A 26,152-nucleotide genomic window follows, 5' to 3' on the forward strand; every position below is an offset into this window, starting at 1 on the left:
TGTTTTTGTTTCACACGTCTACTTTATTTGAGAACAGCACACAAACACTTTCCAGTGTAGATTCAAAGAGGACAGTGTTTTATGAAGCAATGCAAGAGATTTATTCTGGAAATTAAGTGCACGTTTAAAAGGTGACGTGCATTTAGGTTAAATGACATTTGCGTCTTATAGCCGTTTCCAAACACACGCTTACAGGAATGTTACTCAGCCAATGACAAAACAGGAAAAAAATCTGAGAACAACAAACATTTTAAACAAACTGTATTTCCTCTTCTAATGTGCATTTCCAAATAAAACACATACAGTAGCAGCCAATAGAACAGACCACTCAAAAGCCCTGTTATCTCTTCAACAAGCAGCATTTTTAACATGTTTTTGCTATTGCATTATATGTAATTATTATCCCAAATCCTGTGAGATGAATTCAATAGAATTTATCAATTTAAAATCAAAATCTTTTCAATTGAATTGAACTTGGTATTTGGCCCTATAAAAACGGTATAACTTACGTTAATGATCGTGTGTCCTTTCTGTTTTGTTATCTTATTGGTTGAACGTATTTCTTTAGAAAAAGCAGCTTTGGTTAAAATTCCAACTGGTTTGTGGTTTATGATCTAAATGTAAAAGTAATTTGTCCCACGTTTTCTTCATAACTTAGTCTGAATGCCTAAATTGTCTAAAACAATAATTCAATCTAAAGTGCATTTTGGATGCTCAGACTCAAAAACACAGAAAAAGAAGCACATACACTAAAACATCATTCATCCAGCGTCAGAACGTTTACGTTGTGCACCAAAATCTGAGAAAAGTGAACCTAAAGTAGCTTCTCTAAGACAATTAGCCAAAACGTGTAGCATCATTAAGAGTGAGCGTGAGGAGTTCTCTAATATTTGGGATCGAAGGGCATTGGCCCCAGCTCGATTTTAACATCTGCAAAGTGTCGACTGGAATCACGACCCGACTGCATCCATCTCTTTGCTCTCTGTGGACGAGGTCGCGTCTGCTGCTGCTTCCTCTGTTGCCGTTGGCCGTGACGCCATGCCTTGCCCTTTGACCCCGGCCTTTCTAAGGGTCGACTGTAAATTTACAAACAGGAGATTGTTTAGGGTTTACCATAAAGCCTCATGCGTGGTTCATGCGCGTGTCAGCATGCGACTCTATTGTTTCTCAGACCTACAGACAGAAACAAACACGACATGGAAGCATTGAACGATTACTGATGGATAAAAATGTTTTCAATTTGTGTTTCACTCAGAAAGGGATCATAACAGTAAATTGAGCTGTTAATGCTGTTTTACCCTGACTGTGACTTTACCAGCTGAATTTTCAAACATTAAGTTTCTATATCATGAATTCAGATATGTAAGCTTTAATCAAATTCAAAAGGATCGTGAATATCAAATATTTATGTGCCAATTTCAATGATTTTGCAGGAAATATTTGACATGTTTTATCCACAGCGCTTTTTTACTCTAAAGCAAAAACAAAGACATTTATGGCGTATCAAAAATATATCAAGATATCACATTTTTATTATAACGCCCAGCCTCCCACAAGACTGTACAAAGTCAGCTCACCTCGGTCCAAAGTATTTTAAGTAAGTATCTCCAAAAATGTGCCTGTAGATATAATCGTCCAGATCTTCAAACACGTCATCGTCGTGATATTCATCCATTTCCTCAAGATAATCCTCAACTCCGCTGACGAAGTCCGTGAACAGCATCCGGTCATGAATGAAGACTCCGTCGTGGAAGAAATTCTGGATGAAGCTCTCCAGTTCTCTCCAGTGATGGAAATGGCTCACCTCTTTCTGCAGGTAACTCCGCAGAAGTTCATTAAACTCATCCGCTCGGATGGGATCCATCGCCTTATTAAACAGACTCATGGACTCCTGATAAGCACAATCGAATACCCCCGAACAGCCTTTGGGCGGAGCTTTCTGAGTGCCGGGTTTGCGTGTGTTGCGGTCGGTGTGAAACGAGTCGTCGGTGGATTTGCGAGGGTGTCGGTGTAAAGGTTTCTGAGGTTGCGAGTGGACGTCTTCTGCACGTTTGTTGCCCTGCTCTTGCTGAAAGGTTTGACGCTCGGGTTTGGCGTCTTTTCGCTCTTGAAATCTCTTCTCGTGGTTAAACACGCCGGAGGCGGAGTCTTTAAAGTGTCTGAACGTAGACTGCACAGAGTCGGAAAACTTCCTGAGGTTTTCCTTCACCGCCTCTTTGGCTTTCTTGATCTGTTCTTTGTGATGATGCACAAACTCTTTGGTGGAATTCTTGATGGCATCGAAGGTTCCCTTCACCTTTCCCATCACCCCTTCCTTCGGGATCTTAGTCTTCACGTCTCTGTCACCTTTGGCACGCTCCTCCTTCGACTCCACGTAAAGTCTCTCCCAAAGATCCGAGCGCTGCTGCTCGAACTTCAGCTTGTTCTCCAGCTCCAAGAGTCGAGTCTGCAGTTTTTCTGTCTCCGCATCCATCTGGTTCTCATCCACGTCATCGTTCTGACTTAATTCCTCAAGTTCCTCTTTCAGTTTGTCCGTTACCTTTCGTTCTTCGTCGAGTTCTTTCCGCAGCGTCTGAGCTTCAGCCATCAGCGCCTCTCTCTGGTTCACGAAGCTCTTCAGCTTCTGTCTCTCCTCCTGCAGGTGACCCTTCAGCCTTTGGTTTTCTGTCAGGATAGAGTCTGTTCCCGCTCCTCTCTCCTCCAGTTCTCTCACCTGTGTGCGCAGGTCCCTCAGTTCCTCCTGCAGGGCCGAGAATGACGCCTCCTCTCGCTCCAGACGGATTTTCAGCTTCTGGTTTTCTGCCGTCAGGTCTTTCTGTCGGGATTCCATCTCACGCTTGGCTTGGGCCAGTTTCTCATACAGATCTTGTCGCTGGGCCTGTTTCGAAAAAGAAATCGTTTCATGTCATGAGTCATTGCACATATTGTCATGTTTACGTGAGATCATCTCAACACTCTACAGTACGGAAATAACCGGTGAATTTTGTTGCAGCAACACTTTCTATCAGTTTCAGACGAGGAATCCCGTGATTTTATTATGATTCTAAGACGCATGTTATACCTGCAGCTCTTCTTGTTTGGCTCGAAGATGTTGGTTTTCTTTAGTGATTTTTGCCATCGTGTTTGTGAGACTCAGCACCATGTCCTGCTTCTCCTCTAGGTCTTCTCTTAGATCCTCAACCACCTCCTAATCGCATGAAGATCAAAGTCAGAAAGGCTTTAGAAAAGATCCATGCATGAAAATAACTACTTGGAAAAAAAACGAAAGGCACAGAAAGCCTGAGACAAATAGTGTGAAAAAAGTGTGATTTGGGCTATTGCATCCGAGGGCTTGTTCAAGCATATCCATATTAAGATTTTTCTTGATTTTAATTCAACTGTCATTTTAAAAACTGTAGATTTCAATTAAACTGGATTCTCCGGATATAGGAATTATCAAATAAGGAAAGGGTATAGGCAATATCCGTCATACCTTACCACTACTCTGACAATACAACGGGATTATTTGAACTGTTTAAGTAAAAAGACGCAGTCATTACATGACATTACATTTATTCATTCAGTGCAATAAAACATGTCTCACAAAGCCTACTACAGTGTACAGAGCTAAGGTTTTTAAGATTTTTTTTATCAATATCAAGTCAATATAAAAGATCAGCACACGGCAGAACCAGAAGCTGGAACAAATTTCACCAAAGAGAGCTAAACACAGTTTAAATGAGTTAAACACAATATCTCCATTACATTGCCTTTTACTCTATTTTACTCTGAGATGAATCAAATACCATTAAAGCCATAGTCTGTCACGGACCTTATTGACAACGTCCATCTCTCTCTTACACGGCACGTCCAGCTCACTCGAACAAATCTTCTCCACAATCATCTTCCGTTCCTGAATCTGAATCGTGCCTGGAACACAAAAACACACACAGACTTAATCATAATCTTTCTCATGGATTTCCTGATATTAACTGATCCTGTCAGTTCTCTTCAAACTCTTTTAAACACTACAAACAGAAGCACGTGACGGAGAGGTGGATGGCTCACCGCAGAAGTGTCCGAAGCCCATGCTGATGGCGATGAGCAGCGCTAACAGAATACATTTGTTCAGAGTGCCGCTGATCTGACCGGGAGCGGCCGAACGCAGGTCCACATGCGCCTGAATCTCCTGATGAACAACAGAGATGTGTAGAAACCATCCTTATAGCAGTTATTAAAGAATCATGGCTGTCTGTAGCATGAGGCACTAACAGTAAGAACGACCCGATGACCCAGAGAAAGGCCGGGATGTCTGATCTGCTGATTTAAACGCGTTACCATGGTAACAATATCTAGCAGGTTAACAAAGATGATGCTGAGTTCAAGTTAAAAAGTTAAAATGACAAACTATCGTAAAACAATGTCAAATTCAATGAGAGAGAAACATTTGTTCTCTACGCCTGAAACATTTAATAAAAAACGGCAACATTCTCTTTCTCTCAAACAAACACCTAAAAGACCTTTACACAAAATCCTTCATTCCTATTTTGTGAATTTTAAAATGCAAGAAAGAATATTGGCAAGGCCGATAAAAAAAGGGCCCTGATGATGTAGGAGTGATGGTGACGGCACATGATTGTTTACGGCACCTCGTCTCGTCTCCTGTGAGTCTCCTGCGGGTCTCCAGACTCTGAGCCTGTTGTGCTCCTCCTGACTCTGCGTCTTCTCATCACAGGACTGCTCTTCGTCTCATCCTCATCCTCCTCATCCTCACTGCTGCTGCTGACGTCTCGCTGCACGGCCTGGTCCACAGGGAAAACTGGGGGTGGACAGAAAACACACACTTTATTCAAATCAACACACACATCCAGTGTTGTGTGAAGCCAGCCAATCAGATTAAAACTGATCACTTGTTTTACACCATGAAGACATCATATGGGCTGTTTTCAGGTGGAGCCACTAAAAAAACCCACGGAGGTCATTTCATAAAACCACACACACACAGCCCTAATGTCAATGCAGTATATCAGGACAGAAGAGCTCCGCATTAGAAAGCATTTCTGCACGCATGCACGCACGCACCTTCAGAACTAAATCAAAACCGCTGGTTTTGAGCACAAACACACTGCACCACAGTCACGTGTTTAGAAAGATGAAAATCGTGCACATGCTTGCTGACGTTTCTGTGAATACATCTTGTATATATCCATTATTCTCAAACCGTTACTAGAGCAATAGGAGTGTCACAATAAATGTATATATACAGTATATTCTCCAGCAGTCCTGGTTAACACATTTGCACACGTTTTACATTTCGCTTTTATATATTTGCTCATATTTTAAGTGTCAAAAAAACATAAACATATAATAATATTGTTACTTTTGTATAATAACATTAGCAAGTAGGAGTACAGTAGGAGTTCCTCAGGCAACATTAATCGTGTGGTTTGTGCCACACATAGGTAATACATTCAGAACCCTTTTTGACATTATAAAGATCATTGTGAAGAGTGTGCTGTGAATAACTCCAGCGATGTTGCTCTGCTGTTGCTAAGGTGTTTGGGTGGTTGCTAGGGCATTGGAACGCAGTTGGTGGCATTTACGTCAAAAGATCTCAACACCAACAATGAATCGTTCATCACATCAGCGTATTCCTAGATATTCTGATCTCTGGAGAGATCAATCAATGTTTCTTCTTTCACCAGGAGGAATAAGCACACCTCTCCACGCATTAGAGGATTTCTTTAAATCACTGTGTCTGAGTAACATTATTCATGTTTGTCACTTTTTGTAATGCAAGCGGCAGTGATTGGCTGAGAGTTTCATCAGCCGGGCTAATGTGGCACAACCTATTTCTGCCACATCACTGAACGCACACACAAAACACACACACACGGGGCTTTTCCTCAGAGGTTAATCAGCATGCTCACAGCCCTGGAGCACCTGAGAGAGAGAGTGAGAGAGAGTCGTGCAGATGACTCCCATAACCCCACAGCGTCCTGGAAAATCCCCATCCACTCCTCCACCAACCTGCAGCTCGCAGGAGAAAGAGAGAGAGAACACTGACGCTCAACTGAACTGATGACGGATTTCATAGTTCTCTCGCCAAAACCAGAAGAAAAACACAAATGATATTTTACACGAAGAAAATAAAGCCCAGTTGAAGATGGTTATGATTTTGTACGGTTTATCTGAAAATGAAAATTCATCCTCATGTCATGTCAAACCTGTGAGAGTTTCTTTTTCTTCTGCAGAACACAAAAGAAGATATTTTGAAGAACCCAACATCATTGAACCCCTTTGACTTCCAGTGTATGAACACAAAACCACGGAAACATTTCTCAAAATATCTTCTTTTCTGTTCCACCGAGAAAGACTCACATCCAGGTTTACAAACACATGAGGGGAATAAAAATATATATTTTTTTGTTTTTAACTATGCCTTGAAATATGCTTTATGACCCTCATCCAAAATAACGGTAATGTAAGAATTTTTGACTTTTTCCCACTTTTAAGAAATGTGACTCTTAAAATACAAAACACACAATGGTGGTATTAACACCGGGAATTCCAGTAATGTTTTCAAAGATATTTTGGGAATTCACCTAGTTTTCACCCTCTCATGGTCTATAGCGACAGATTTGTCTGTTTTCCACTCACTTTTTTCAGTCTCTCTAAACGTATACTGGCTGCTCGACGACGTTCCGAGATCCAGCTCCTCGCTTCCTGTTTCCTCCTTCTCCTTAGCAACAGGCTCCGCCCACACTGTGATCTCCGCCTCCCGTGCATCCGCCAGGGTTATGATGTCAGAGTTCTCACTGGAGGAGCAAAGCGTCACATGATCGTCTCCACCCGCTTCTGCTTTCACCTACAAGAACAACACTGCTTATTTACACCAGAACTACAACGTGTCTCTGTGTAGAACAATAAAACATGACCAGAAGTATTTCAGGTTCATCTTACCTCACGGACATGCTCCGCCTCCGTAGTCGCCGCCTCCTCCTCCTCTCTCAACGTGAGATCCAGAGAAGACTCTGCCAGACTCTCCTCGTCCCGTTCGGCTGAAAACAGGTCGAAATATTACAAAGTTGTCCAACCACTCTTGATTGTTTAAAAGGAATTCTATTCATTCACGGCCTTCAGCTTTTGTGTGATGACACCCAATAATAATACTGCATATCTAACACATTAATACAGCGGTGAATTCATATCACTTTTAAAAATGAAATAGTTTTGAACGTGCGAAACCTGTTTTACATGACAGATCCGAGTGCTCACCGACAGGTATGTCTGCATCACGTGTGACCTCTCCCTCCTCACATTCGCCAACATTATCAGCACCCAGGGTCTCTATATCTGAACCCTACATAACACCAAACCCAAGTATGACTCATCAGTTTAAAAGGCAAATTTAAAGAAAAACATTTCAATGTACATTGCAATAATAGAATTTACATCAAAATAACTATTTGGTGTGGGGCGACTGTAATATTCATGCACAAACAAGACTGTGATCCTTCATTTTTTATTTCTGTACATCAAATGTGATTTATATCAGTGCTTTAAGTCCCGCGTGAACCGGAAGTTGCGATCGTTTTTACTTCCGTATTTTGACGCATTTCCGAGTGAAATAGTGGGAGTGGCTTTCGTCTTTCTCTGCGATGTGATTGGATGTATAAAAACAGCCGTTGCATTTTGAAATGGAACTTGCAGCAGACTGACAGTTGAAGGGGAGGAGTTAACAAATGCTCCGCCCGAGCCGTCTAACATACGTCATTTAATATGAATAGTCATCATTACAGGAAGAAAGTGCATTTTCAGATTTTATGATAAAGATTATGATAAACTATTTACAATAAACGCTGTAAGAACTTTAAGAACTTTTTTATGTAAAATATACATTTGAACTTGAATATTCTTCACAGGCTTCATGCAGTTTACCCGGTTACAGTAAGGATTATGATTGGATTATTCCTAAATCTAAAGCGTTTAACTAGGATTACAATAAACAAGATAGATTTGATTACAGGTAAGAACGTGAAGTAATACATCACCTCATTACTAATAACAGTCCATCCACATGATGATTCTGTGTCGCTGGAGCTTTCAGACATCTTTCAACAAGCTGGACAACAAGAAAAAAAGACACAAACTCTTATTTTTAGAGGGAAAAATACTTTTTGCTCTTCCCTGTAATAGCCTTCACCTGACCTCTCATTATTAGCTGGGAATGTCAGATTGACCCGGCCTGTGGCTGGCAAATGATTATTCTGCATTTGTAAATCAGAGGGAACCAACAAACAGTTTACAGAAACATTTAAAGCATGAAAAAACCGGTTTCAGACCCTCCTAAAACCATAATGCATTGTACAACAACACTCCATTCTTCAACATTAGTGTCAGAATTTAACAGAATAATTCGCCACAAAATGTCAAGAGTTTTTTTTGTTGTTGATGAATTAAACCAGATGTCAAGAACTATCTGGTTGTTTGTTTCACTCATTTGTTCAAAAATAATTCATGGTTACAAACCCACCAGAAAAGCAGAAGCACATACCACCAAAACCACTGACCCCAGAACAGCCTTCATATCATACTGAACCCAAAACAGCTTTCCCAGTATTCATCCACTGCACAGCATGTGAATGATGGCATCAGGTTGTCTTAATGTGTTTGGTTGGTGCAGAAAACTGTTCTTTTGTGGACTTGATGTGACATCTGAAGTATTTTAGCGCATTCCCGAAGAATATAACTAATCAAACAAGACCACAGTGAAAGATTTACAGACTTAACCTTATGTCAGCCTCACTAAACCCAGCCAGACGGTTGTAATGGAAACTCCCATCATCTAAAATTAGATGTGTGTTATATAATCAGGCATCAAAACACCTTAAAGTCAACATTATGTTTTTCACGTGAACTCAAGTGCAAATGGTCAGAGAAAATGAGATGACATTGAGTCAATCTAACGCAACACACCGAAATACGAATGAGGCACTTTTTTCATGTCTGATAATACATGGATTAAAGGTCAGACTACTATAACTTTTATCCTTACCTGTTTCAAAGATAAACTGCGCCGAGATAAAGAGAGAAATCAAACGTTGTCTGCACCAATCTGCCATTAAACGTACCCCTTTCTAACTGAGCCAAAAAACATCAACATCACATCATATAAACGACAACAAGGCGACGGCGTGGGCAGGAGGATTATGGGAGTTGTCGTTTTGCAAACAAGCAGCTCCGCTTTGACGTCATTCCGGCCGTCAACTCTCTAAACTACATTTCCCATGAAACCCTAGAGGCAAAGGGCTAATGTATCTTGTGAGTGACTCAAAACCTTTGAAGCGTCTTTATTTTGCGTTTTTTATTCATTTTTCGTGTCCTGTTTTATGTGTAGTGGATTTCTTCCATTTGCTACCCATGTTTATTTCTGTTTGCTGAAAGCAAGGTATGAATTCGCCTTATTTGTGCACATGCGCATGCGCCGGTGACGTCGTCGTCATTGCCATAGAGACCTCAAAACTTCACACAGATGAGTTTGATCGTCTGCTGTAAAACTGGTAAGAGTTTTGAATATTTAGAAAATAAGTTAAAAAAAGGGTCATATCTGTATTGTATTATAAAATGTATTATAATTTAAAAAGCAATAACGAAAAATAAATAACGCGTAAAATACAATAGAATTAACGTTACATTTAAGGAGTAGTACATAAAAGTAATTATGTTACCATTATAAAATATCATAGTAAAATAATAAATGTAAAACAATAATAAATAAAGAAAAAGAAAGAAATATTAGTTGGCATTGCGTTATTTACAAATGTCTTGTATGTGTTTACCAAAAATATATTTCCTCTTTTTTATATTTACTTGCAGTATTTCATCATGTCTGATCCTGAGCATCCTAAGACTCCATGTGCAAACCCCGGGAACCCAGTTTTCTCCTGCATGCTGAAACAAGGACCTCACGCTTCACCTGAAGATCCAACACTGGCCAGATCTCAGACCCTGATGTATAAAACTACATCCAGTGACTATGGTGCCCAGGCGCCCACATTTGAATCCTCGCCCTGTTCCTTTCATCCCGTATCCCAGACGTTCTCGCAGCACCTTGGAACGTGTGGGATGTACCGGGACAATTCCTTTAACACAAGCTTGGACCACAGCCTGCTGTATGTACCCAATTATAACGCACGATTTAACGGTCAGCAATCATAAATCACTTTGCTTGAACACATTTACTTCATCCTTTCGTAAACTAAAGTGTGTTGATCATGAACACATTAGGACGGTAAATAAACTACATCACCATTATATACTGTTTTAGGTTTGATTGACAGAACAGTCCCAGTGTCTCCAGCTGTACTTTATTTGTGATGTCACATAACAATCGACAACCAGGGTTAATAAAACATCGCTTATGTACAGTACATGCATAATAATAGTTTAGGTGAAGGAGATTTCAGGAGCTGGGTGTGGAGCCCTGTATGATCTGCCGAATCTTCTCCGTGTCCGCCTGTAGAGCCGCATTCTCTGGGTGGATCTTTACAGCAGCCTGATAATCCTGAAGACCTGTGGAAGACATCACATCCATAGAACAATCAAATGCTTGTGAAGTTTATGTCAACATTTTGTGCTGCTGTACGGCCAAATGATAATCTGTCCTTAAGGCTGTTTTGACAGTGTTGATTATGTCTGATCGGTTGAGAAAAAGCCATTCTACATATTATATATATATATAAATACTGATATAAATCTATATCAGTAGTCCAAATGAATGACAGTTATTTGTTGTGTTGCAAAACGTGTTGGATTAAAAATAAATGCAATGTGTATGTTAAATTCTTTGTACTTGCAATTCTGTTTCTCTTTTTTTTTTGCTCTTTTGCCTGCCTGTTTGCATAACTGTTGCTCGAGGAAATGTCTGTGTGCAGTGTTCACACATTTACAAGGATGTGGTTGATGTGTTTTGAATCATGTACCTTCCACATAAAGCTCCAGCTCACAGAATGCGGTTCCTCTCCTGACGTGTGCCTTCAGTCGAGCCGGAGCGTTCGCAGGAACTGCAGGCGTCAGCAACTCCAGAGCCTGTGGAAAGGTGTTTGAATGTGAAAGAAAAACTGAACCTCAACTAATAATTTTCCATTTCTATTCTCTTGATGCTATTTTCAATAAGATTCCAGTCATATTAAGGGTCTAGAAAAACCCTAATATCTTCTAGAGCACATGTTAAACATAGTAAACTAACCCGAGAGCTGTCCTCAACGGCTTTATGAAGATTCCTCATCTTGAGATGGCAGGCCGCTCGATTGGAAAACAACGCTGGAATCTTTCTGTTGAGTTTAACGGCGAGACTGTACGCGTTGACAGCAGCCTGATAGTTTCTGGCCAAGAAGAATTTACTGCAGATGACAGAGATAAAGCGTGAATGATGTTGATATACTGACACATGATGCTGTTTTATTCACAGAACAAACACTTCAAATATCTGAACGTCACCAAAGCAAGTGTTTACAAACAACAACACACTTCCCTCTCAGTGGATTACAAAATATCACTGCTCCCTGTTGCTAAATAAAAGTGAGTAATGTTTGATACGTGTCTCATGTGTAACTCACTCGGCCTTCTCTTTGAGCCAGTCTGGATTTCTCTCTTCATCTGTCAGATCCTTCAGTTCATCCAGCTGCGAGTCTGCTGCTCTTCTGGCTTCTGCCTGCTTCATCAACCACTGATCACACACACACACACACACACACACACACACGCACACACACACGCACACGCACACACACACACACACACACACACACACGCACACGCACACGCACACACACACACACACACGTCTGGTTTATTATCTCTGTGGGGACAGTCCATAGGTGTAATGAGTTGTATACTGTACAAACTGTATATTTTATCCCCTACCCCTAACCCAAAGATCGTAGAAAACTTTTTGCATTTTTAGATTTTCAAAAATTATCGTTCTGTACAATTTATAAGCTTTTGTGCCCATGAGGACCTCAATTTTGGTCCTCACAGTGACACGAGTCCCCAAGAGTTGGTGTGCATTCAGATTTAGGTCCCCACTAACATATAAAAACCAAGTCCACACACACACATGTCTGGTTTATTATCTCCATGGGGACTGTAAGGTCGGAGCCAAGATGTCCCGACCAGAGATTCTTCTTCTCCTGAGAAACAAAGAACATTTCTAAGCACAGTGGGGAACCTAGGCCAAAAGGGCGCCCTTTCCTGAAAGAACAACGCATCAAAGATCATCTTCTCGGGAAAAGGACAGCGAGCATATCTCAGTACAGTGAGAGACCTGAGCCAAAAGGACACCTTCCTTTGAGAAACAACGGACTCCCTCCAGTACAACAAACTCCCTACTGAGATGACATCTACATCTCAAACGAGGCATACCAGTGAATCACAGATGCAGACCTCACCCTGCACCCCCAACTGTTCCTTTCCTCCCCTCTCACTCAACGCAGGACACCCAAAAGCTACACAAGAAAAGAACACGGCACATACACAAAAAACATACACATGTTTGGTTTCATCCAAAAGGTCTCAGTGCAAATGGTACAATGGTCTCACTCCCATAACAACAGAATGTAATGACAAAGTTTTGTAAGAACTTAACAAACTTCCCTCACACATTTGGTGACTTTCACCAATCACCTACTGTATGCAGATGATGTACAGCCCCAGGGATCACAAGACCCAATCACAGCCAAATTCCTAACTCGAAAGAATATTCCCATAATGCTTTGTTCTGGTTTGGTATTTAAGGGAGGTTGACAAAAATATCTGTGAATCTGTAGCCAGATCTCCCGCACAAATTCCTGTGTGTCGTCTCTTGCCAGGTATGCAACATTGAACTTCTCTTTGCTTTATTTCTTATGATTTTCTATTATTTGTTATTGAATTCTATTGATTGCCATTGATTATTGAATTGAACCTTGAATTGGATTTTGAATTATGCTTACCTGGCTAATAAATTGTTATGTTTGAATTCATTCTGTATTGTTCTGAGTTTATAAACTTTAGTTGATCACGCTATATCCTTTGTTACCGCAAATCTACGTTCAGGTTAGTGACGGACTAGAATCCTGTATTAGTTGGAGCATTGGGCACGCCAGATGAGATTTTAGAGCTCCGGCTAACTGCTTGGCATTAGTTTAAGTGTACTTAGACCGTAGGGGCTATCGTTTCCGTTTAGAACAGCACATTGGTTGTCTGACCAATCTAAATAGGGCAAGTCTCAAACCTCTGGTTATTGTAATATTATTCTTACTAAGTGTACATAGGAAACTATGGCATGATTATATAAAGCTACCGTCAGAGGAAGTAAGATTGGTCTATTTATCTCTATGGAGTGTTCATGACCTCTGGTTGGAAATAATCATTACTTTAATTAAGTTGTCATAGTCTAAGGGGACTAGATCAAATAATGTTTCAGGAAGTGCTGGTTGGAGACGGCCATCTGAGCATTATTAGTCATAGAACCTCTGGCAGTGACCAAGACTGGCGAGTTTGTGACCGTGAGATCCGCGTATAACGGCCGGCTCGAGACTCTAAGTGACATTGAGAATCGGATGAAGGAGTGTTATTCTGAATAAAACAGAGGAATCAGACATCCGTCAAATCTCACAATTATTAATGATAAAAGTTAAATGTAAACTAAATGAGAAGTCGAGATATTATTAAATTGGAGTCAGATAAAATAGAGGTAATTAAATGAAATATGCTTTCATTCAAATACTGTTTCACTAAACAAAGGAAGACAAGAACACGTGTGAAGCCTTCGCCACGCCTCTGGATACCGTCATTGGACCAGTGGGTGGTGCCTTACAGGACAGTCCATAGGCGTAATGTTTTTTATACTGTACAAACTGTATATTTTATCCCCTAACCCAACCCCTAAACCTAAAGATCGTAGAAAACTTTTTGCATTTTTAGATTTATAAAAAATATTGTTCTGTACGATTTATAAGCTTTTTTGCCCATGAGGACCTCAATGTTGGTCCCCACGGTGACACGAGTCCCCATGTGTTGGTGTGCATTCAGGTTTAGGTCCCCACCGGGATATGAAAAAAAACACACACACATGCCTATGTAAGGTTTCTATACATTGTGTGGACTTTATGATTTATATATACTGTATATATATACACATCTCACCTCTTCCTCCTCAGGCACACGAGACTCTCGCAGGGCTGTGGGAAACACTCGTGGAGTAAAACTGATCTGAATACAGCCTGCAGATCTGGGTGCAGGGAGATCTTTTGACTTCTGCTTGCTGTTTTTTTGATCTGAAGATAGAAATACATCATATTTAAAAAATGTGTTAAGTAAAATCCTAATTGACTAAATTCCTTTGATTCCTTCGCCGCTATGACTCTGCATTCTCTTCAAGAACACTTTCATCATCCAATCCTCTTTCATGTTTACTTTGATGTTTAAGTCATGTTTATTTATAAAGCGTGTTAAAAACGAGCCAGTAGTTGTGTAAGTTTGTTCACCAGTTGCAGTGTTGGCAGTATTGTGCAATGGTTTTCTGGCAGGTGTAACATTCCCACGCTCAGTTTTCTGATGATCAGGTTTATTGTGGCGTGTTGTGCTGCTGGATCTCTTCTGCGTCTCTTCGGCAGGTTTTCTCTGTGTTTCTCTCCAGACCTCCAGCTCTGCTGTGGCTCTCAAACACTCTTCATCCTTCATCTTCTGAATCCGCTCTCGCTCCTCTTTCTCAAGCTTCAGAAAGAACACAACAGTGTGACATTCTAATAAGAGTCAATAATAATGCATTTGTCAACATCATTAAATATATGAGTTAACATAATCTAACAACAACAGCATTTATTCATCTTAGTTCATGTTCATTTCAGTATGTATTAATACATTTTTCATTCAAATCAATACTTGTAACTGTTTACATTAGCTCATGGTTTAAATTTCCTTAGCTGAAAGCGCTACAAAAGTAAATATTGAAGGTAACATGCATTCTGTTTTATTGATCTAATTTTTGAATTATAAACAAATGAAACCAGTGAATTTGAGATCAATAACACAGTGTACAGACCTTCATCATGGTCTCCAGTGCAAATTTCTTCTCTTGCTGAATCCTCGTGGCTTTGGCTTTAGACTTTTCTTCTGCTTTGTTTTGGACTTTGACAATGGCTTGCTCTCTCATCTGCCTCTGTCTGTCTTTATCTTTGTAATATAAAAGACAGATGATGCTTTAAACAACTGGACATCTTAAATACCATAGACATACTGTATGTCTTGTCTATGCTCAATACATCATCACCACCAACGTCATGACATAGCCTACAGTAAGTCAGTGAGTACATTTACCAAGAGTCGTAAAGAGTTTCTCCCACACTTCATGTTTCTTTTTCTGCAGAGTAAAAACTGCAACACCACTCCCGATCTTGGCCTCACTTTTCTCTTCATCTATTTCTCCAAACAAGAAAGCTTCGAATAGAAACGGAGGAAAACTGACCTGCAAAAGAATGAAACAAGACAACGCTATCTCTGCTGCAGCCTCTCTGCGGGTCTCCACGTGACAGTTTGACGTGTTTACGTTTAAGGCGCAACATTCTTACCTTCAGGTACTCATCCGTACAGATGACATCGACATTTGTCGTCTTTATTCCCTTTAAAGGCACACTGATATAAACTGTGCTTTCACTTTGTGTCCATGTGTAATCTCTCACCGTCAGCGGCATCTTGACTGAGGTGACGTTCAACACGGGTTGCTATGACGCGGCGGTGGTTGCCAAGGGGCGGAGCCATAAAAAGTAACGTACATGGTCATAAAATATCAATGTAAATGTATTCGATGTTTTTTCACTTTTTGCATTTCAAAAAACAATCCACAAGAAAAAAAACCGAAGTCCTATTTATAATTGTACATTATAGTAAATAATACTTTACTATACTATTACTAAATGCTTGACCATTTTTACCATAGTAAAGTGCACTACAATATTTATCACAGTTTATCCATTTCCAATGGTAAATAATGAAGTTTACTACAATATTCGTCCATGTGGGAAGGGTATTAAATCACTATACAAAAGCATTTTCCTTGTTGGAAAAAAATGAAGGCATCTTAGAAATTCGAATGGATTTAACGTTTAAATCCTAGTGAAACAATATCTGGTTAAAACAATATAGTTGTAATGTTGATTTGAAGAAAAGTTCATTATCACATATTCAATAAGTCAAATTCATTGACAATGTTTAGAAGAAAGACTTGTGAACCACATTTTATTAATCATTGCAGTGTGAAGTAAAACAAACGTTTTGTAAAGGTTTCTCTGTAAAACCAGCCTGGTGTTCACAGAGAATATCAGAACACACCAGACGACTTGAATTTACATTCACAAACTGTCTGTGGCCTACGAACTCTACCTACTTGTTTTTTTTGAGTTCTTGTTAAATGCTTCATATTGTTCATTATTTACAGTTTATTGGCTTCATACATTCATTGTTCTGTTATATAAACGAGTTGCACAAATCACAAATATCCTCACCCAATATTGATAAGTGGGTATGATCTGACTATATCACTGCACAATGCCATCTGCTTAAAGAACTCAAAAGACATAAGGTACCAGAGATCAACATTCAAATGTGGCCAATTACACAATAACTGTTCATACATTGTTCTTAAAGACACATCATGACCCGTTGACAAATGAACACACCAGAGGGATCATTCAAAATGCTTCTTTCGTGAATTCGTCATATCTGAATGTGAACTTAAGAATACTTGTGAATAATGGCACATCATCTTCAAGTTAAAAGGTCTGGAAACATCGGGATAGTTAAATGCCAGACATGAAATACACATTCATGAGCTCGTGACACATTCACACATTACTGCAATAACAAATCCAAACCAACAGGACTGCAGCTGGTATAAAAATAATATAAAAAACAAACAAACATTGGAGACGACACAGATGAATTTCACAAAAACATGTCCAGTCTAGTTACATCCATCGTTTTATTAATAATGATTAATTAAATGAATATTTCATTTTGTGATTCTGGGGTAAAATGACACATCTTGTGAGATTGATCCATGAACACCTCAAAGAGCACTTTTCAAAAGGTCATGATGCACGATATATTTTTGCATCTACGAATGAAGAAAAAGGGCGTTTAAGTAATAAATCTCTTTAGTTTTTTGGCAAAATAAACAAATCTTAACCTCAACAGAAACAGGGAAGCGATCACAAAAACATACAAGTTTCAAGTGCACTTGTTGTTGTACCTCAAGCTTGTTTTCTGGCTCTGATTCAAGATTTTCACTTTATTTGACCAAGAAACAATCAATGAGCATCACTTAATGAGAAACAGAGGGAAGAAAGCAAAGTGCAGTCCAGCACAAGCCGGAACATTTCTCACCGACACTACGTGCGTCTTCAGAGTCCCTCAACACTTTAACACACAAAGCTTTAATCTCTCGACACTTCCTCTGAAAAATATTCTATAGTCAATCAACTCCAAAGCTACATTCAATGGAAAAGCCCCAACCCTTGAACTATTAAATGATTGTCATCAATTCAAAAGCATTTGAATAGTTTTGAAGCACTAGAGTATTGCTGACCCGGAGCCTCAGAAACAAAACATCAGAGGAAATACAAGTTGCTTGTTCAGAACTATGTAACAAACTGGGAAGACCACGTAAAAAAACACATGAATTATTAGCATACAGATTCCTCAAGAGGTTTGTAGCAATAAAACACTTCTGAAAATACACACACGACATGAAAAGAAAAAAGAAAACGATGATAAACATGGGCAGAAATAAATAAAGAGAGGGCTCTGACATCCTCTCCATCTCCAAAATCTCTCCATGTAAAGGCTTAGTGTACCAAAAGATGAGGATTTCAAATGTTTATGTTGCTTTCAAAAGGCGCTGTCAAGCAGAACTTGATGAGGCGAGTCCAGAGACGGGAGAACTTTACACAACCCTTGATTTGTTCTCATGATTGTCCGTCGCTGGTCACGGAAGGCGTTCCCGGTGCATCTCGAGTTTTGAGCAGCTGAGCTCCTTTGTCCTCCATGCAAGCGTCACAACCCCAAACCGCAGACGTCTCCGCCGTCAGCAGGTTGTACGCCGTCTCGGTCATCCCGGTGCAAACCCTGTGAAACCACTTCTGACAAGAAGCCTCACACAGAATGGCCTCCTGATCATCGTTCACCTCGCTCAGACATATACCACACGGGTAGATGGGCTCAGACGACGCGCTCCGTCTGACAGAGCGGCTCTCAACTTTATTCCTGCTTCCTCGGCGAGCTTTATCCGTCTGGGTGTTTTCAGGTCGCGGTGACCACTTCAGCGCTTCAGTATTTGAGTGCAGGACACCGTTGAGCTTTTCCACCCCGGGTGTGTTCCCTCGACCCTTCGCTCCGAGCTCGGCCGTGCCGTCTTCGCAGTTCTGGCTTCGTTTCCGTGGCGATGGGTTCCGTGTGGTATTTTTGCTGATGGTGTCACTCGGGTCCTGTTTGGGCGTGCCGGACCGGCTGAAGTTATTCTGTTGCTGAGAGAGTTTAGGACTCATGTCCGGGGTTGTTTTAGCGTTCCCATCCGGACCAAACCTTGGGACACCGTCGGGACTGTTGCTGTGGTTCAGATTCTGATGGGGGTTCTGAGGGTTGACGTTCTCTCCAGGACCCGGTCTAAAGGGCTGACCCATGCTGTGCCCGTAATTGGGGTTCTCGGGGTGCCCGTAGTTAAATCCCGGTGCCCGGTGGAAACCCATGCCCGTGGGATTCTGGGAAAAGGGATGGGGCTGGTTTCTCATCTGATACGGGGAGTGAGAAGGCGTTCTGTTGCCCGTGTGAGGGGCCATCCTGGGTGTGCCATAGCCACGAAACCCAGAGTAATGTGAGGGGCTAAAGTGAGGGTTAGCAGACGGCAATGACTTCACAGATGGTAAACTGTAGCGGTCATCGAAAGGGTTGGAGGCTATTAAGTGATTGGAGCTCGGGTTTAGTGGAGGGGCATATTCAGACAGAGGAGAGAAGGAGAGAGCCTGGAAGACAAACACATTGACGTTTATTATCAGAGTTCTGTGATGCACCTGCAATAAAGAGCAACAGCAAAATAACAGAAATGAAAAATCATATTTATTACACTGAGAGAAATTTTAAGCAAAACTGCTTTAAAGATAATCTTAAACTACATGTATCTGCATATGTTTGCATTACGATTCAAATGACTAGTAAACAGTTACTGTATCTTTTTCATTGGATTAAATTCGTTATGGGAATAGAAGGAATCACTGTCTCATTTCTGATTTCCTCTTTTCATAAAAAAATCTTTCCGAGTCAAATGTTGCAATGTTCTGATTGATCTCAGAGCTGGTGGGTTTGGCTAAAACATCTCATGACTGACGTGTGAAAGTGTCTGTGGTCACAGTGATGAGTGGAAAGGGCTGTCAAACGATTAATCGTGATTAATCACATCCGGAATAAAAGTTCATATGTGTTACCTGTGTGCTAGACTTGCGTCTCCTTTTCTCAGGACTCCCCACTAGCAGACCAGAAGACCCAAAAACATCACCCAGCCCACCTTCACCACCTGTAAGACCACACCGTCAGGTTAACACTCAGGTCAATACTGTTATCGAAAATAATTACTACACTTTTCAAATAAAGTCTAAATTGTAAAAGAACTGTATTCCTTACACTGCAATCTTAATTAAGTTTCCTGAATTAAATCAAAACTTGAATCGAGTGTATCTTATACACATAAAAAAGAGTTCATCTCTCAGTTGTGTTGAATAACTTAACACAGCCTTTCGTTTACAATACAGCTGTGAGTAACAGGTGGTCTTTACAGTTTACAGCAATGATTTAGAAAGCATTTTATTGTATTTGTCATGTACCAGCAAATCTAAATGTAATATTGCCGACTCAAAGATAAGAGATATAAAAACATACACAACATTTTGATTTTACATGCTATTTCAGGCACACGTGATGATAAATCTCTTACAAATGACATTAAGAAAATAAACTTTAGGGAAATATGGCCAACACCACATCATGAGTATTGTGTTTCATATGAATATGATGACTAAATGGCTGTCATATATTATGTAACAATGCATATTCTTGAGCCTATATAAATACTCTTTGCCATGTATAGCGTGAACTAAGATTAAGCGGCACACTTCTTTCCCCATTCATTTACGTTAATTGAGTGTCCCACTTTAACCTAATTTACTTATTTATTTATTATTTAACTTAATGAAGCCACCCTAGTCTACATGTATATATCTAGGCTATTTGCTTTATTAAATGACATGTCATTGTCTGTTGCTGTATTAATGTGTATTTGGCAAATCAAACTTCGATTTGTTTAGATTTGTTTCTCTCTTGTGAATCTGTTCAACACAAACTTAACAGAAACTCTCATTTTCGCCGAACTCTCTCTCTGGCATTTACTTTCACATTCAAGAATAAAAACAAGTCTGTTGCTCTTTGAAGGCCCGAAGGCCGCCGCTCCGGTAATCACGAGCCGCGAGAGACTCGCGCGCACATGATCAAACACGGAAGATTCACGTTACCTCGGTGTCGTTTCAGAGAGAATGAATCTTTATCCGGCTCAGTGGACATTACAGGCCCCTCGCATGACTCAAACTCGCGGAATGAACGGGAAAACGGTGTAACTTTGACGTTATAAAAAGTGACAGCAGCCAACTCGTCTCGTTCTTCCCCGTTCGGCTGCAATCACGGCGGAGGCGCACGCTCGGCGCGCAACCGGGAAGCGACTCAAGCACCACTCCTACTTTGGCGAACGCTGTGTATTTAATATTAATGAACCGAAACTTCGCCATTGGCTGGATACGAAGCATCGTCATCGTAATCTAATTAATAATGAAGAGAGAACGCCTTCACCATTGGATGGTTGGCTGATCGCGTCAGCAGAAGTCATCCTTCATCATAAACTACCAACCTCGGGTTTGGTATATTTCCCACCTAAAACCCGGAAATAACGACTGGATGGTTGAAAGTATTTAGTAACATCAAAATATTTGTGTTCCTAATAATTTAGTCATATTAAAACATTAAAAGTATGAATTAACATTAAAAGAGCGCCGTTTTAGACATTATTTTAGAGTTAAAGTGGGAAATAGCCTGCATAAGCCTTTGCTGTGTGGTAGTGTCGATGATTAAATAACAATTATTATATTATAATAATTAAAAAATAACAATAAATGATAAAAATAATTTTGTATTTTAGCAAAATTGTATATTAATCCTGTCAATAAAGCTTTCAGAAAAAAAGTGTTTATAAAAATGAGTCCAAGTTTCTAGGCTTCAATGCGGGTCAATTGGATTCTTGAATCCGTTCAACTGAGATTAGAAAACTTAATAATATCTCATATGCACCATTGATAACGAAAGCCATCAACATTTTATTTTATTTTATTTAAATTGGAAATCATTCTTTATAACGAACATTCTGTGGTGGGGTTTAACCAAATGCATGATGTAAACATTACCCTGTATTGTTCAACAGGAATCAAATATCTCCCAATAAACACACGGTACATGTTTGTTTGTAACAAGAAAATCAAAGAATGAAAAGAGGTTTACTGAGAAATACATTCCGTTTTTAAGGCTTATAGATGCGGTTACTGCAGTGCACTGAACACACAGAGTTTCTGAAGCGCTCTCACATCTCACTTCAGTTCACAACAGAACACATGAACAGAAGAACAACATAACAGAAATGAAGTTTAAGCAAGCGCATTACACATTTCAGTACAGAATGCAGAGACGTGAAACTGGACTAATATGTTTTCCTGAGTAAAACTCTGAACTGATGTGTAGAATTACACTTGCACAAAGAAAATTCACAACGCAGACTTAACAGATTAATACTGTTATTATAACACAATAAGATATTTTCAAATACATATAAAAACATTTCCAGCATCAAATTATACTAAACAACACATCTTAAACCGGCCTAAGCAGGTTTACTGGTCTTAATGGGCAAACAAACTCAGGACGGTTTTAAAAGCTTTGAGTTTTCCAACAAGGAAAGCAAACCAAACATTTAGTCAATATTTAGGGCATATACGTTAGCCTCAAAACCACTTCCAGCTCACGAAAAAACAACACAATATTTCTCCTCCAGTGAGAAAGGGTTAAAAGGAAACAAAAACATTTGTAATCCATCATCTTTGGTTTGCTTGAATGTCATAAACAATTAAAATTCTGACCACCTGACACGGTTTTTGGTTAGCTGATGCTCTTTCCACAAGTAGAAAATCTTCAGAAAAACGACAAACATCATGCGAATAGAAAGGAATCTACAATGATCTTCTGTGCAACGGTGACAACAATCTTTGGTTTCAGGCTGTTTGCGTTTGAAATGAAAACTTTAGAACATGATTGTGTCTCGTTGATTGACATGTACTGGCCTTTCAAGACCGATCAATTTCCCCTGATTGAGAAGAATTTCAGCCACACATGAATGATGATTGATAATATAATAACATCTCTCTTCTGCATATAATCTCCATGTACAACACAAACACATCCACGTGGAGCTTGAAATTCTAATGGGGGGAGCCGATATTTGGTTTAAGGGGTGAATCTCACATAATTTGTCAAAATCAGCCATATTTCACCACGAAATAAAAATAGCAATTCACTCACTAAAATTGGCTTTAAAGTCAAGTTCTTGTTTTGTGAGATTCACCCTGAAAGCATCGAACCATCAATTGTCTTAATATTGATTGACCACATTTTCACTTCTCAAGGTCATAAAATTGGCAAAGCGTCTCTCGGGTCATAAAAGCAGCGCGGTTACCCTGAACTCCAGCCAACGCCAGCAGCTCAGACAAAAGAAAGACGCAAACAGATTTAGGGATGATTGGCGCGTCACCGTTGCACATTTCAGTTGCGTGACCTAGCGAAATACAAAACAAACAAGTGCTAGACTTCTGTTTCTAAATCTAAAATAGCTTTGACTATACCACAGCACGAAAGTAACTAAAACACATATTCAGTAGTAGTAATATTTCAAGAAAAATAGATCTTTAGTGGATTTATGATCATTGTATACTTAAGATTAGATTATTATCTTTGGTTTTTAGAACATTCACTCCATAATATCAGACTGCAATCGTAAAAATCTCTTCCACTCGTATCTCTGCTCAGCTCTTCATACATTAAGGCCAGTTATTAAAGCTATCGGCATCTGCAGAACACATCAACGTCAGCAGCTTTCTGTAACTTCACACTCAAAAATAGAAAAGAGAAAGAAATAAACCAAGAAATCCATCTCCATGACAGAGGTTAAACACACATTCAGCGCAGCACAAGGATACCCTGTCAATCACGGTATAAAACACACACACACGGCTCTTGATCCCTGAGATAAAGAAAATGAACAAAACTACAAAAAAAAAAAAAAAAACATTCAAATGAGGTAGTACAAAACTATAAGAGCGAAAACACACAAACAAGGAACCTGAGACACCTCTTGAGTTTCGGAGTGGAGACGTCAACACAAAACGCTCAATCGTCTACAAACGTCTTCAAATAAAACATTCATCGGAAATGTTAACGTTCATATACCTGAGGAAGATAAAACTATGATCCTGAGTGAAAATACAACGATGCATCCTTGCAACCCCATACTTCAGGATGACACAATCAAACAGACACGGACAAACACACAAATTCGAGAAATAGCAGAATTATTGCTGCACGGAAGAACGTGTAAGCAGATATTAAATACCGAGCAGGAAAATCTCATCATGGGTAAACTGAGGTAGATTAGAATGTGAGCTTTCCATCCTCACTGGGAGCCAACGTCAGAAACATATTCTGACGTTTTAAAACATTCATGGTGGGTGAGATTTTAGCTTCTTTCAAACACACAATCATTTAAAACGAATGAACAAAAGCGAGAAACAAATAACACATTCACCAAGAAACACAGACACAACAGCCCGTAATGAGTCTGTGTAAGCAGCAGGGGGCGTTAGAGAGCTCTGGGTTTGGGTTAAACGGGTTGGGAAGGTGTCGTTTCCTCTGCATTTTTGACACAGAGGTGATGCTCTGTCTCTATCACGTAACGGTCTGACTCTTCGCTCTCCTCGTCCCGCAGGGAGGCCGGACGGCTGCTGGATCCCTCCGTATCATCATGAGTATAACGCCCAGAGTCTCCCGTCTCACTGGAATGAGAGCCCTCGCTGTTGCCCTCTGATGACCCGAACAGACCCTGCAGAGAGGACGGCTGATGGCGAGGGGATCCGGGCGATGTTTCGGTGTAACTCAGAAGAGTGGTGCCCGGGTAATACGAGTAAGAGGGACTGGAGACTTTCTTCACATCCTGTGTTCACAAACACGAAAGAACAGAGATGATATGAATGGTTTCTGGCTCCTTTCACATCCCCCCCAAAAACAATTCATTTCTAAAAAAAACTGATCCAAGAATTAAGATTTGTATATATTATATGCTATATTTGGTCCTTTATGTTTACTCGATCATAATATTGAAGTTATGTAAATATCATGTAAATATAATTATCTTAGAACCTCGTGAGAAACACCTTTGAGAATAATCAGAAAAAAACACATTACAGTAAAGAAATGTCATTGAAATGAAAATGAACAAATGATATCAATTACAAAATTGTTCTAAATAATCAATGATATTTTTTAACAATAAGAAATGTTTTCATACCTTCTCATCCTTCTTGAAGAAGCTCCATCTGCTTCTCTTCTTCTCATTGGTGGGCTTCACCGGACCATCACTGTTAATGATCAGATTTGTTCCTCCCTAAAAGTGTTAAAACGCTTTCATCAGAGCGCTTCCACAAGAGCCGTCTGCTCAAACTAATTCTATAACACCCGTGATATGACGTGTCATTTTAAACATACCTTCGCGTCAACGAAATGGTCCCTCATCATAGGCATCATCTCCTCTGCACTTTCAGCTTGACTCCCATTGGCCAGATGGACAGCAGTGGGTGGAGTCAGTCCTCCTTGTCTGATGGATTTGGCAGTGCAGGATTTCCTACATCGCAACGCATGATTGAAGTCAGTCACGGCATTACCATAGAAACAGGAAGGTGAGAGGAAGATGTCAGGTGTTTGTAGTGCAGGTGAGCTCTTACCTGGTTTTGCTTCTGCAGGCCAGTATGAGCACACAGATGAGGATGCAGGTTAAAGCGATACACACGCCCACCGCTATACCGGTCATTGAGCGCTGATCCAGATCATAAAAGCCGCCCGAAAACGCTGCAGGGGAGGCATTAAAACATTAGTTTACTTAATGCAAGTCAACACTTCTCATGACAAAGTGTGTAATGTGCATTTCTTGCCCCTAATGCGTCTGCTTTATTTTGCTATAATTATATTATATTATAATTATATAGTCTTAAGTGTCCTGTAGGTGGCGCTACATAACCGAAACTCACCTGTAGCATGAGCAGAGTGTACAGTCAGCTCTACCGCAGGTGAGAACGGCCCATCTCCCATCTGATTGGACGCTGAGACCTTCACCAGGTACACCTGACCAGACTGAAGTTTCTCCAGCAGAGCCATAGTGATGCTCCCTGGAGGCAAGACTGTTGGTTAGTGTCGCACGCGATAAACTAACCCTCTGTAGCATTCTTTTTTAGATTTTATGTTCGATGATGTTTACTATGCACCTTTGTTACTTAAATTGCTTCATCGTTTGCCTCGCTTTGGAGAAAAGCGTCTGCTAAATGACTAAATGTAAATGTAGAACATATGTAGTCCCTTTTGGCAACTTGTTAGAAAGAGATGGAAACTCGAGTCCGCGACTTGTCGCACTTAAGTCTCAAAGACAGAGACTTGCGACTTGGACTCGTGAACGGCTGACTTGAGACTTGACTTGGACTCATGACTCACGAGACTAAACGCTAAGCAAAGCAATTCATTGCATTACTTAATTTGGCCTAGATTACAGCAAAATGGTTCATATAGTATCATATTCATATAGATCATTATTGCAAAAAAAAAAAAAAAAACTCGAAAAAAATTGCTTTCGACTTGGACTCGGGACTCCAATTATCATTATAAAATTGATTTTGACTTTGCACCGGTAAATGTGGCGCAAAGACCTCGTAAAAAGAATTAAACACAGGCT

At 40.1% G+C, this 26,152-nt stretch overlaps 4 protein-coding genes across 9 annotated transcripts in view; all 4 read right to left on the reverse strand.

The window, feature by feature from the left end:
* Positions 1–7: 7 nt before the first annotated feature.
* ccpg1 (cell cycle progression 1) lies at positions 8–9,171 on the reverse strand. 5 transcript variants are annotated; one of them, XM_057348769.1, is made up of 12 exons: positions 9,038–9,171; positions 8,034–8,104; positions 7,258–7,342; positions 6,943–7,040; positions 6,640–6,847; positions 5,923–6,009; positions 4,629–4,798; positions 4,048–4,168; positions 3,812–3,909; positions 3,062–3,187; positions 1,578–2,878; positions 8–1,076 (listed from the first exon to the last, which is right to left on the reverse strand). In XM_057348769.1, the coding sequence occupies exons 2-12, from the start codon at positions 8,091–8,093 to the stop codon at positions 884–886; spliced, it is 2,547 nt and encodes an 848-aa protein (XP_057204752.1). In that variant the 5' UTR covers positions 8,094–8,104; positions 9,038–9,171; the 3' UTR covers positions 8–883. The 5 variants fall into 5 exon arrangements, with proteins under 5 accessions (XP_057204752.1, XP_057204751.1, XP_057204755.1 ...); XM_057348768.1 differs by having other exon boundaries at positions 7,228–7,342; XM_057348771.1 differs by having other exon boundaries at positions 963–1,173; positions 7,228–7,342.
* Positions 9,172–10,195: 1,024 nt separating this feature from the next.
* dnaaf4 (dynein axonemal assembly factor 4) lies at positions 10,196–15,755 on the reverse strand. The gene is made up of 9 exons (XM_057348779.1): positions 15,594–15,755; positions 15,343–15,490; positions 15,068–15,198; positions 14,511–14,739; positions 14,170–14,300; positions 11,601–11,710; positions 11,231–11,384; positions 10,965–11,070; positions 10,196–10,554 (listed from the first exon to the last, which is right to left on the reverse strand). Exons 1-9 carry the CDS (start codon positions 15,714–15,716, stop codon positions 10,445–10,447), a joined length of 1,242 nt encoding a protein of 413 aa, XP_057204762.1. The 5' UTR covers positions 15,717–15,755; the 3' UTR covers positions 10,196–10,444.
* A 398-nt stretch (positions 15,756–16,153) lies between these two features.
* Positions 16,154–20,788, reverse strand: pygo1 (pygopus family PHD finger 1). Its single transcript, XM_057348780.1, has 3 exons — positions 20,580–20,788; positions 19,500–19,588; positions 16,154–19,040 (listed from the first exon to the last, which is right to left on the reverse strand). The coding sequence occupies exons 1-3, from the start codon at positions 20,626–20,628 to the stop codon at positions 17,988–17,990; spliced, it is 1,191 nt and encodes a 396-aa protein (XP_057204763.1). The 5' UTR covers positions 20,629–20,788; the 3' UTR covers positions 16,154–17,987.
* Positions 20,789–21,444: 656 nt separating this feature from the next.
* prtga (protogenin homolog a (Gallus gallus)) overlaps positions 21,445–26,152 on the reverse strand; it is a 31,676-nt gene continuing 26,968 nt past the window's right edge. For both annotated transcript variants that reach the window (XM_057348760.1, XM_057348761.1), the window contains 5 exons: positions 25,458–25,595; positions 25,155–25,278; positions 24,919–25,054; positions 24,722–24,817; positions 21,445–24,367 (listed from right to left, as the gene is read on the reverse strand). In XM_057348760.1, the coding sequence (XP_057204743.1) occupies positions 24,038–24,367; positions 24,722–24,817; positions 24,919–25,054; positions 25,155–25,278; positions 25,458–25,595 (824 nt within the window). In that variant the 3' untranslated portion in view covers positions 21,445–24,037. The remainder of the gene's footprint in view (positions 24,368–24,721; positions 24,818–24,918; positions 25,055–25,154; positions 25,279–25,457; positions 25,596–26,152) is intronic.

The sequence above is a fragment of the Triplophysa rosa genome, linkage group LG12 (assembly GCF_024868665.1).
Source record: "Triplophysa rosa linkage group LG12, Trosa_1v2, whole genome shotgun sequence".
Classification (NCBI taxonomy): Eukaryota; Metazoa; Chordata; class Actinopteri; order Cypriniformes; family Nemacheilidae; genus Triplophysa; species Triplophysa rosa.

Bases quoted from the DNA above. Each gene is read 5' to 3' on its own strand.
- dnaaf4 (XM_057348779.1), bottom strand. From the start codon at position 15,716: ATGCCGCTGACGGTGAGAGATTACACATGGACACAAAGTGAAAGCACA. The intron at 14,301-14,510 runs GTGAACAAACTT...TTCTATCTTCAG, and splicing joins TACTGCCAACACTGCAACTG to ATCAAAAAAACAGCAAGCAG. The intron at 11,385-11,600 runs GTGAGTTACACA...TGTCATCTGCAG, and splicing joins TGGCTCAAAGAGAAGGCCGA to TAAATTCTTCTTGGCCAGAA.
- pygo1 (XM_057348780.1), bottom strand. From the start codon at position 20,628: ATGTCCACTGAGCCGGATAAAGATTCATTCTCTCTGAAACGACACCGA. The intron at 19,589-20,579 runs GTAACGTGAATC...GTGGTCTTACAG, and splicing joins CTCTCTGAAACGACACCGAG to GTGGTGAAGGTGGGCTGGGT. The intron at 19,041-19,499 runs GTAACACATATG...TTTGTCTTCCAG, and splicing joins GACGCAAGTCTAGCACACAG to GCTCTCTCCTTCTCTCCTCT.
- ccpg1 (XM_057348768.1), bottom strand. From the start codon at position 8,093: ATGTCTGAAAGCTCCAGCGACACAGAATCATCATGTGGATGGACTGTT. The intron at 3,910-4,047 runs GTGAGCCATCCA...TTTGTGTTCCAG, and splicing joins GGGCTTCGGACACTTCTGCG to GCACGATTCAGATTCAGGAA. The intron at 2,879-3,061 runs GTATAACATGCG...TTTTCGAAACAG, and splicing joins CCAAACAAGAAGAGCTGCAG to GCCCAGCGACAAGATCTGTA.